The sequence below is a fragment of the Theropithecus gelada genome, chromosome 2 (assembly GCF_003255815.1).
Source record: "Theropithecus gelada isolate Dixy chromosome 2, Tgel_1.0, whole genome shotgun sequence".
Classification (NCBI taxonomy): Eukaryota; Metazoa; Chordata; class Mammalia; order Primates; family Cercopithecidae; genus Theropithecus; species Theropithecus gelada.
This window is the reverse complement of record NC_037669.1, coordinates 123,230,374-123,242,436: the sequence shown is the minus strand read 5'-3', so window position 1 is coordinate 123,242,436 and position 12,063 is coordinate 123,230,374. Positions and strand designations below refer to the sequence as shown.

Below are 12,063 nucleotides of genomic sequence, written 5' to 3'. Positions count from 1 at the left end.
GAAAAGCTGAATATCTCCTTGAACAATGTAGACCTAGTAGATGAAGAAAAATACCACAAAGGTGGGTTGCTTTTTTCATCCTGTTTTTTCTGTATCCCTAGCACTTAGCTCAGAGGCTGGCACATAGCTGTCAAGAATGCATATTTATTGAATGAATGAAGGAATGGAGTGAATGCAATTCTGAGTATTGCATTAATATGTAAGTCTTTCACTCATTAAACATCCTTTTTGTACAAGAAATTGTTCAGTAAAAATACTCTTTTCTCACCTACAAAATGGGGGGAGGCCTTACAAGGTGTTTCCAGCATGAATATTCCACAGTCTTGTAAACAGGCAAGCCCACTGTCTAGGGAAGAGATCAAACAGTAGGGATTTCTTAAAGCATTAATGGGTAAGTTAAGACCATTAATGCCTGGCTTGGTTCCACAATGGCCTTGGGCCACATACAACCTTGATTAATGATGACTTTTTACCCATCTCTCTGAAACTACTTGCTGAGTTTTGTCTTAGGGCTTGTGTGTCACTTGTTTAGCTCTCCTGACATTAATCCAAAGGAAGTCATTCGTTGGCAAGTACAAATTCTCTCCAATTATGCCAAAGAGAATTATCTATTACATTTTATGGAAAGCTCAAATCATATTTCCAGGAGGGCTGGGGACCTGCCAGCTCACTGGGTTTTGTTGGCATTGATTGATTTTGCTTTCCCCAGGCTTTTAACCAAAAGCCTTTGGAATTCCAAATGGAGCCTTTTTTATCATTTGAGATCTCCTGAAGAGAGGGAATTTGTTTTTAAACACTACGGACACATGTTTTGTGGGAATAATGCTACTAATTTTTCTCCGCTTTTGTTTTAAACACTGGAATTATGGGCTCTTTGGTCAAGAGCCAATGTTAGGAAAAGTTTATCTTTTTAGCCTACTTCTAGCTATGTCTGTACTGTTTAATGCAGTAGGCACTAGCCACATGTGGCTATTTGATTAATCAAATTAAAAGATAAGTTCCTTGATTTCACTAGTCAAATTGCAAGAACTCAATAGCCAAAAGTGGCTGCTGGCTGTCTCACTGGAGAAGCACACATATGTATTATTTCTGTGAGCACAGAAAGTTCTATTAGACAACACTAGCAAAGACTATCTCCTTGACTGAACTTGAGTCAGACTCCTCTGAACTCTCTTCTCAACTAGGCCCTGACCTCAGACTCTGTCCTTGTCCTGTTTGGTCCAGTTTTAGTAAGAATCCTAGTGAGTCAGTATAGCAAGAATCCCCAAGTCCTGATATGTGATAAAATTCTTCATCTTGCCCATCCTACCCCCATCATCCTCCATGTCTTATCACTCTGGCCTACCTTCACCAAGAATCCTGTCAGGTCAGTTTAGGTAGGGTCCCCCTTATTCCTGATCTTTCCTCTTAGTAATTTTCCATCCACTGACATCCACTCTGCTCGTTGGCTATAAATTCCCACTTGTCTTGGTATTTGGAGTTAAACCTGATCTCTCTCTACTGCTGCAAAACCCCCACTGCAGTAGTCCCTCTTGAACAGTCCTCCTTATCATCTTTGACAATTTCATGAATATTTTTTTCTTTATTGACATTATCTTAACTTCTAAAAGGACACAAAATATTCAAGTATTTTAGCTTTTAATTTAAAAAATTTCTTATGACCTAAGATGGGAAAAGAATTGACCAGAGACTTATTTATTCAACATTTATTTACTAAGTCGAAACAATTTCACAAGAGGTTATTGTGGTTGTGAAATATTCTTGGAGGTTTACAGCCTCTGTCTCCCACTACACAGGTGATGTTGTGGTCCAGAGAAGCTCCTGGGGAAAGCCCAAAAGCTTTTTGGAAGTCTCAGGCCCTGCTAAAGAAAGGGAGTCTTCTCTTCTGAGTCACAGTTCATCTTCATTTCAACTACCCTTCTCTTGATGCTGAGGAATTCAAATGTAACATATTAAATACGTAAGAAAGTACTTTAGAAATTCTAGGGAGTGTTGGCACTGCATATTCTCTTAGTTGTTTCCAAACATTTCTAGGACTAGATTGTTTTACAGTTTGAATGTGCCCTCCAAAAGCGTATGTGTTGGAAACTTGATTGTCACTGTAACAATGTTAAGAGATGGGGCTTTGGAGGTGATTGGGCTATGAGAGCTCTGTCCTTATGAATGGATTGATGCTGTTATCATGCGAGTGGGCTGATTATTGCAGGAGTTTGGTCTCCTTTTCCTCTTCATAGTGCCCTCTCTCGTCTTCTCTTGCCTTTTTACCTTTCAGCCTTCTACAATGGGATGACCCTCATCCAATGCTGGTGCTATGCTCTTGGACTTCCCAGCATTCAGAATCATTTGCCAAATAAACTTCTTTATATATTACCCAGTCTGTGGTAATTCTATTATAGCAACAGAAAACAGACTAAGACAACTTACTAGTCCCCAAATGAGCAAGTCATCAGGCCCAACTGTACTCTTGGATGCATGTAAAATAACCAAGAATTTTAGACCTGTGTTACAGCCCAACGGGTTCTTCTTGCCTGCTGCACAGATAAAGCCAATACACTAAGACAACACTGTTGCAGCAGAGAAAGAATTTTAATTATCACAAGGCAGCTGAGCAGTAGAACAGGAGATATTTCTCAAATTTGCCTTCCTGAGATCTCAAAGGCTATGGTTTGTAAGGATAATTTGGTGGGCAGGGAGCTAGGGGTTTTGCTGATTGGTTGGGGATGAAATCATAGGAGATTCAAACTGTCTCTGGAAGCTGAGTCAGTCTCTGGGTGGGGATCACAGGACCAATTGAGTCAGTTCCTTTATGTGAGTCACTGATCTGGGTGGCATCAGTTGGTCCACCTGAATTCAAAACTCTGAAAAATATCTCAAAGATAAATCTTAGATTTTGATAATAGCGATGTGATTTATAGGAGCAATTAGGAAAGTTCCAAATCTTGTGACCTCTGGTTACATGATTCCTGAACAGTAAACAAGCTAGAGAACAATGGCTGATTATCAGTTAACTATGCTTACAGGTTGGCAGAATTCAGGCCCTTACCATAATTCTAACCTTGTGGCCTTTCATTAGTTTTATGAAGTCAGTTTCAGTTCCCAAACAAGAAAGGAGTTAGTTTGGGGAAGAGACTATTATCATCATTGCTTTAAAGTTAAACCATAAGCTAAATTCCTCTCATAGTTTGGTTGGCCTATGCCCAGGAATGAGCAAGGACAGTTAGCTTGTGATGTTAGAAGCAAGATGATGTGAGCTGTGTTAGATTTATCCTGCTACTATAATCTCTGCAAAGGCAATTTCACCTGTAGCACAGCCAGGTCAGTGCTAGTTGCTATGTGATGAGTAATTCCAAGCTACAGAGTTCTACCAAATCATTTTGGGCTATCACTGATACAGTATAAATTCAAGCAATGATTAAGGAATGTTTAGTGATTAAGAAAAGGCTAATATTCCAGTACTTTCCTACTCTAATTATTGGATCATTCTATGAAAATACATATTTTTAAAAGAAAAATTTCTAGCTTAAAAATTTTTTTAAACCAATTAAACAATAATTATTTTTAAGGTTATAATCTTGACTGTCATACAAATGCAAAACAAACACATGTCAAAGATTTTGTTAGCTCAATAATTAATGAGATAACCAGTAAGCTATTAGAACCAATTCAGGAAAGGATCCAAAAAGCAAATGAATATATAAGCCTATCAGAAATACCAAAATACATTTGCTTAATAGATGCAAACTGGCCAATATCCACAGGGCAATAATCAATTGCATTCCACTATACATGTATGCTGTGCATTATTATGGACCAGGATCATTTGCCTCATGACTAGTTTTCTACAACATAAAGAGTTGTAAAATTGTTCAAAGAAAACTTCAAAACACATAGAGTGAGACAACCTAGAAATGTATGTTTTCAATAATACCTAATAATTGAAGACATTCCGTAATCATCTTGGCCCATTCCCAAGTATTTCATAATTTTTTTTCTGTTAAATTAACTCTTCATATATTACTCTTTCCATGGTTATGCCCTTTTGATGTACCTGGCCATTTTCTCAAGTTCACCTTATTTGAGAGATATCTGAGGAGCTTTCCCTTTTGTTTGATTCAATAGCACAGAAAAAAAGAACATGTCTCCTACTACAAACTCCAAGTTAAGAGTGTATGGAAAAGGTCACAGTAAGCTGGGTACCTGGAGGGAGAGGCAAAAGAAAGAGAAAAAGGAGAAAGAATTAAATCATTTATATCATAATTTCATGGATAATACTACAGAATTAAACCTCTTTGTAGTCCCTTATTTCATGGGTTCTGGCTTATTGGCTTTAAGAGACATCTCAATTTAGTAATGGTTTTTTGGAGGAGAAAGAAAATTTGAAAAGGATAAAATACTTCTTTAGAAAATGTAGTTATATTCATACCATGGCATATTATTCCCTCAGTAAACAACAGTTTAAACCCTTTTAACATTCTTCTGAATCACTTTGTCCATCACTTATCATGCATATGACCTGATACTTTCATAGTGCATTTCCTGATTGAAACCTTTTTAGCAGCTTTGTGATTGAAAATGTAATCTTAAAGCATTTCAAAGAATACTGGGATATTTTCTTCATAATCCACCCCATACTCCTACTCTTTCTACACACACTCCAATGTAATTATATACCTGAGGTTATACAGCTACTTTTGAAAATTATAAGGAAGGTTTTGATAGCTTACCACCTAAGCAGTTGTCCTCAGCATAGCATTCATGGGTTATTCACTTTTCCTAGCTTGGAAAATGCTGTCATCTATTCTGAAAGACTGACAAATCCTTCTGCCTTTAACTGTGCTGGTTGGCATCCAACAGACAGTCCTTTTGAATAACCCAAGGCCAAAAGATTTATTAACTTGCACAGATTTATCTATTTGCATGTGTTTTCTATTCTTGGGTCCTCTGTAAAACATTTAATTGTTATTTTACAAGAGAATCACTTGGTTCATTTCTTGAGTGATGAATATTTGCATCACTTACAGTAAATTTACATCCTCTGGTGCTCTTCATTCTCTTCTGCATACACAGACTTTTTCTGTTCAGTTCTGCCATCACAGTACAGTCCTATTGAGGACAAGTCTACATCCAAGTTTAAGGAAAACTGTACGGTGAGAGGCAGGGCCAATGGAAACAATTCAACTGAGGGAACAAGGATAAACAAATAGCCTAAAGTACACACTTGTCCAGGCTATGGCACATGCACAGGAAATGACAGCTCTCACACATAATTGTCTGTATGATGATCAGCTGATTTCTTTGGACATTGATTATAAGATTTATTAGAATTGGGAAAGGGAAGGAACACTATACATGAGGAATTTGTGAAATTACAGATTTCTAAAATACAGATTGTTTCACAAAGTGTGATCCCCCCTTTTTTTTTTTGAAAAGGTTTTTTGACAAAGTTCCTAGCTTCATTGCTGCTGATCTAATTGTGCCTTTCTCTTAGCAAATCAGGAAACAAAGGCCTGGAAACTTTAACTTATTCCAAATTTCACCAAGGTAGCTAGTGTTAACCAAAGTTAAAGCAGTGATTTCCAAACTCCCAGTTGTCCAAACACCCATAATAAAGTTTTCACCAATCTGTGGCAACATGAAAAAAAAACAGTAGTGAATTTTTATGAATTCAGAAATATCCACTTCAAGGGATTGTTTTATTTTCATGTTGAAATATTCATTTTTTATGTGATTGATGTATTCATTCTTTTGTATGATTATAAGAGGCGTCATTTTTGTAAATTTTTTTGTTGCCACCCCAATATATTAGTAGAACAAAAATTTAGCAGTCCTATGTAGGTTCTTTTGATTAAAGGAATTACTAGTCCTTTGCATACAAAAGTCTGAGAATTAATAGGCAGGGGAACTTCCAGTACAGTGTTCTTTTTGTTAGGCATTTCTCCCTAGTTACTTCTTGTGGCTTTTTTCTTTTTTCTATTTTTGTTGGAGAAAGGTCCTCCCTCAAGCATTTTTCTCAGCTACCAAAGGGCACCTCTCTCTTTTTCTCAACTCACAATTATGAAACCATTTTTTATTATTTTAAAATAATTGGGTTATAAAAAAGCAACAAGATGCATTTATGAATAATCGCCTTATAAATTAGATGAACTACCAGGGAAGTTAAAAAACACTATCTTTTTTTATAATGTTGACTTTCAGTTTTGTGATTCATCATACCTCAATTACAAGAAGTTCCCTTGTTTTAATGAAGTGTTTTCTAAAGTAGTATACACATATGCACTTATATGCAACTTAATCTACCACTGGCGACAAAGCAGAGAAATGCAAGAAATAAGGGTAATTTATTCATAGCTAACCTACTTCTACCTTTTCTACTACCATAGCACTATCTACTACTATTCTGGTACTGCAGCCCCTTGTTTTTATGTAAAGGCATTTTACAGAGTAGCTAGAAAAATAATAAATCTCCAAAGTAATTATCTATGTGAAAGTAACTCATCTGAGAATGTATTGATTATTATGATTAATAGTAGGTCTCTGGCATTTTGTAGACTAATGTTAATATTGTAATGTTTTGGTACCACCTTCTGCGATTGTTCGAGGTAGTGTACTTGTTATTATATTACGTGTCCAGTCATTGGTGATGATACCACTTTGTCGGGCTGGAAAGATGGAAACACTTTTTCAAAGAGAAGAAAAAATTGAGCTACTACCACTGGGCTGAAAGTAAATTAGGCTCAATAATTTAGAAGTGACAATTACTCTTGCTGTCTTGCTGTTCCTTCTGATACAGCATTATAGGCCTTTACATGTCACACTATATTGATTTAATAAATATTTATTTGGCACCTACTATGTGTAATTCATTAGGTGCTCATTCTGATTATCCTAAGATATGGAAAGATGAATATCCTTCCATTTGTGCCCTCAAAAAGCTTAGGACAAGAGATGATCCATGTATGAAATTACCTGTAACAGAAGGAAGCAGTGGTATGTGCTATTGGAGAGGTAGAGATAGAAATTTGTCAGGATTTCAGAGGAGGGAGGAAGTTGCTGTTTTAATTGAAGAACCAAGCAGGTATTCATGAAGTAGATGAAAATAGAACAGAACCTGGAGAAGTGCTTTGGATCTGAACATATGGAACTTGGGCTAGGTTAGTTTCGGAAACAGAACTATATAAGCCAGTAACAGGAGAGGAAAATTCTGGTGTATCTGATGCAAAAGGGAGTCTGGCTAGAGTTACAGGATACATGAAGGAGTAGTAAGTAGAAAGTTATGCTGGGTCACAGTACAAATTCTGTGTTATATTCAGGACTAAAGATTTTGGGCTTTGGTCTACAGGGATGAGAGAACTCCTGAGGTTTATAAACATAGGAATAAGCTGGTCATAAGGAGTATGAAGACAATTGATTTGGAGGCTCAGCATATGTTGGATTGCAGGGGCAATAGCAGTTCAGAGAGTGGCTGGGAACCAGAACCATTGGTATAGTCCTTGAGATGCATTGAGAGGAAGAACTGCCATCGTGGCCATGGGAATGGCCATGGGATGATCAACAGGAGAGGTGCCAGGGTGCAACATGGAACAAGTGTTTGACAATGAATTGAACATGAGGGAAAAGAGATGGAGGGGAGTCAAATGCTTTTACGCTGAAAGAAAAAAGAGTAGGTTTGAAAAGATAAGGAGGCCTGTTTGGGCCTCCTTGAATTCAAACTGCTGGCAGGCGTCAATGAATAAATATCCCAAGAACAATTACCAATGCATATCAGAAATTAAGATAAAAATGAAGCCAGAGCTATAATTTTACTTATTTGGGAATAATCTTAATAGATATAATAGTTGAAGTATCTTTGTTTTGAGAGTTCACCAGTGGGCGTGAGAAGTGTTCTACCAAGAAAAGAGAAGGGCCAGGACTAGATCTGTGGAGAATATCAACACTTAAAATGTAGAACAAGGAAACCACTCCCTCCAGCCCCCACCCAGCCAAAAACCTAGAAACTAAAAATAACCACCCAACACTCAGGAGAAGTCAGAGGCAGCAGAGGCAGAGGAGGGAGCCAGCAACCAGCAACCAGCAGCAGAGAGGCTAGAGCAGGCTAGCAGAAGTAATTTTGCTTGCAAGCTGGACATCTTGCCTTCAAAAGGAAGAAAGATCACTTAACTGTGGATAGACACGTGTGTTTCCAGAGCAGAGTTACTTCAACTCTCTGAAAGAGTTCCCTGACAGGATCTGCTCCCACAATTCACAGCCACATGGTCCAAATTTCTTGGCAGAATGTGTCATCAGTGGCCTGCAGCCCACTGCCCTGGCAGACCTCTCTCCCACAAACACAATGGGAGCTCTTTCCAGGAGTCTAGAAGCCCAAAGATACATCTGTGGTTTTGACATCCCGTTTTCCCCAGTAAGAAAAACCAGCAGAGTTGCAGGTCCATATAACATTGCTTTTTTTTTTTTTTTCCATCTGACCATCTGCTGTCCACCAGAGGTTTTTAACCCGAGGTCACTGAATATTCTGGCCAGTGGATATAATTTTCTGCTATCCACGTGCATGTATTTTCCTGCAGGGATCATTTATTCTTCTCCTCATTCTTAAAAAGATATATTTTCTTAAAGAGCCACCGTAGGCCAGGCACGGTGGCTCACGCCTGTAATCCCAGCACTTTGGGAGGTCAAGGCGGTTAGATCACTTGAGGTCAGGAGTTCGAGACCAGTCTGGCAAACATGGTGAAACCCCGTCTCTACTAAAAATACAAAAATTAGCCAGTACCATGCCTGTAATCCCAGCTACTCGGGAGGCTGAGGCAGGAGAATCGCTTAAACCTAGGAGGCGGAAGTTGCAGCGAGCCAAGGTTGCACCATTGTACTCCAGCCCGGGTGACAAGAGTGAAACTCCATCTCAAAAAAAAAAAAAAAAAAAAAGACTTGGAGAAAATAAAATATGATGTACCTGTAAAGGACACTTGGAGCTTGCACAGGTAGAAGTTTTCTGAGTAAATCAGTGAATGAGTGTTCCGTGAATGTGATGCCTAGAACATTACTGTATGTTAACCATAGAATTTATAAACACTGTATACTTTGGCTATACTAAATTTATTAAAAATGCCTTTCTTTCTTCAATAATAAATTAACCTTCACTTACTGTAACTTTTATACTTTATAAAGTTTTAGATGTTTAAAAAACTTTCTGACTGTTTTGTAAAGCCACTGCGTCTAGCTCCGGTAGTGTACAGCAATGTCCTAGGCATCACATTCACTTACCTCTGACTCACTCACTTACCCAAAGAACTTCTACCCATGCAAGCTGCGTTCAGTAAGTGTGTAAGTGTGTAACGACACTTAGCTTAAAACACAGACACATTGTACAGCTGTACAAAAGCATTTTCTTTCTTTGTATCCTTATTCTATAAGCTTTTTTCTAATTTTCTACTTTTTATTTTTATATTTTTACTTTTAAACATTTTTGTTAAAAGCTAAGACACAAATACACATATTTGCCGAGGCCTGCACATGATCAGGATAATCAACATCACTGTCTTCCACCTCTACATCTTATCCCACTAGATGGTCTTCAGGGGCAATAACACCCATGGAGCTGTCATCTCCTGTGATAACAGTGCCTTCTTCTGGAATACCTCCTGAAGGATCTGCCTGAGGCTGTTTCACAGTTATGTTTTTTTTTTAATGATAAGAAGTATGGTATAGTAAATACGTAAACCAGAAAAATACTCATTTATTATCATTATCAAGTATTGTGTATTGTATGTAATTGTATTATACTTTTATACAAGTTGCAGTACAATAGGTTTGTTTAAACCTACCGCATGCATCACCACGACTAAAGCTTCTGCCTTTTCCTGGAGTTCTCTGGAGTACAAAAGGAAGTAAGAATGCCAAAGTGGTGGCAGCCCCCCAAAGGTAGCTGAAATCAGTAGACTAGCAAGGCTGCTGTGCTCTTGGCACCTGGCTTTATCCCAGTGCTGCATGAGTGACAGAGCCTGCCCTGCAGCAGTGCACTCCGTCTCCCATTAGCCGTCATCCCCCGTCTCCCATTAGCCGTCATCCCATTAGCAACGGAGGTGATGAGAGTTCATATTTACAAAGAGGGTGAGACTTACCTTCCTAAACAAGCAATAACTATTTAAACTTGCATACAAATGCAGGAGGGTGAAGGGGTGAGGGCAGAGGACTTTGGAACTTTTCAGATGAAAAAACTGATGCTTCTAACATTAAAATGTGAAGGACTTACAAAGTCACCAGGCAGTTCTCTGAAATTGGAGTTACACATAAATGTTACAGGACTGATTAGGATCTTCTGATTCATAAGCCTGTTGGAATCACTCTGCTCTTCAGTTAAATGTGTATGTACTCTGTTAATTGAGTAATGGAGACTATTAATGCTCGACCATAATTAAAATACAGTTTTCCAAATGCTTTTGCTCAATATCACTTTACATGTTGTTTCAGTGATTTTATTAAATGATTAAGAACAAGTAAGTTACTTAATTGTATGAATAAACAGTTTAGCTTTCCAAACGCCTGCAGTGACAGAATGGGAGAATACAAAGGAAAGAGGAAATCGTGTCGCCAGTGTGCGCAAGTCAGGCTGTTTGTGGGAAGACAGGGCTTCTGGAACACTGGCACGCCAAGAAGCAGAGATATTATTCAGAGATATCTGGGCTCTGATGGTGCTTTTTTTCTCCAAGAGAAAATGTGGCGTTGATGCCCTTCAATTTGGTTCAAGAACCTGATGAGCCTGATCATTAGAAATATTAATTTAAATAGAAATAACAGTTTGTTTGGTGTAAGCTGAAATGGTAACATAAGTCTGAACATAAATGGAGTGTGTCGTAGCAAGAATTCAGTTTCATTCTCAACTTTGGTAGGGGGCTCCTCCTCCCTGCCCAAAGATTGTCACGGAGAGCAGCAGCCTCATAGGAACCAATATGTGAGAAGCAATCATACAAGGATGTGCTGAGTCTGCTCCTTCTCTGGGTTACCACTTCCTGTGGGCTCTGCAACCTGGAATGAATAAACTGGGATTTGAGGCAGGTATATGTCTGATCTCTGCTCACCAGTTGGTAACCCAGCTGCAAGGTGCATTTATTTTATAAATGGGTGAAGTGACATTTTCAAATGCCTAGCTGTGCTAGTTCATCTTAAGCCCTGTAAATATCTTTTGGTTTTCATTGTACTTGTCCTAGACCTATGTAGTTTAGTGGAATCTAGTGTAAGTCCATTCAAAGTCATGATCAAACCGTATTTGGTAAGGCTATGAAAAACTGATAAATTAGTTTCACTAAACATGACTTGTAATTACTTGTTGTACAAGTAACTATACATACTCTTAACCCCATGAGGGTGGGGACCATGGTGCCTCATTCCTGGGAGAATCCTCAGAACTTAGCTGTCTTATTTGTTCATTTGACTATTAGTTGACTTTTTAAAAGTAGAACCTCCCAACATATCCTTCCATGAGACTTCTGTTATAGAGATAACTAATAATTAATATGTAAATTATTGTTTTTTAGACTTGAAACTATTACAAGATGGCTCTCCTTGGACTCTTCTCTTTGCTGGCTCTGCAAAGTATGACTGTAGGGGCCACTTTCCCTGAGGAAGCCATTGCTGACTTGTCAGTGAATATGTATAATCGTCTTAGAGCCACTGGTGAAGATGAAAATATTATCTTCTCTCCATTGAGTATTGCTCTTGCAATGGGAATGATGGAACTTGGGGCCCAAGGGTCTACCCAGAAAGAAATCCGCCACTCAATGGGATATGACAGCCTGAAAAATGGTAAGAATGATCAGGTTTGATTTCTCAAGACATTTGAATTTGACTTTAACTCAGTTATGTTGTCTTCTTATTCCAGATGCAGCAATATTTACACAGGGTAAAAAATAATCTCATTGAAATGGTACGCCTAGAAGGATTAGGAAACCCAAGAAATGTGTTAATTCCTGGTTCCATTTCTGGCTGAATGAATCTCAGGAAATTACATCTTTTAAAAATTATTATGATTTACATAAACTCATTGTGATTTAAAAAAGCAAGCATTATTCTGGA

The 12,063-nt window shown here is 38.1% G+C and overlaps 1 protein-coding gene across 2 annotated transcripts in view; it reads left to right on the top strand.

The window, feature by feature from the left end:
- Positions 1-12,063, top strand: part of SERPINI1 (serpin family I member 1) — an 88,476-nt gene that overhangs the window by 40,176 nt on the left and 36,237 nt on the right. For both annotated transcript variants that reach the window (XM_025377742.1, XM_025377743.1), the window contains exon 2: positions 11,526-11,793. In XM_025377742.1, coding sequence (XP_025233527.1) covers positions 11,544-11,793 — 250 coding nt within the window. In that variant the 5' untranslated portion in view covers positions 11,526-11,543. The remainder of the gene's footprint in view (positions 1-11,525; positions 11,794-12,063) is intronic.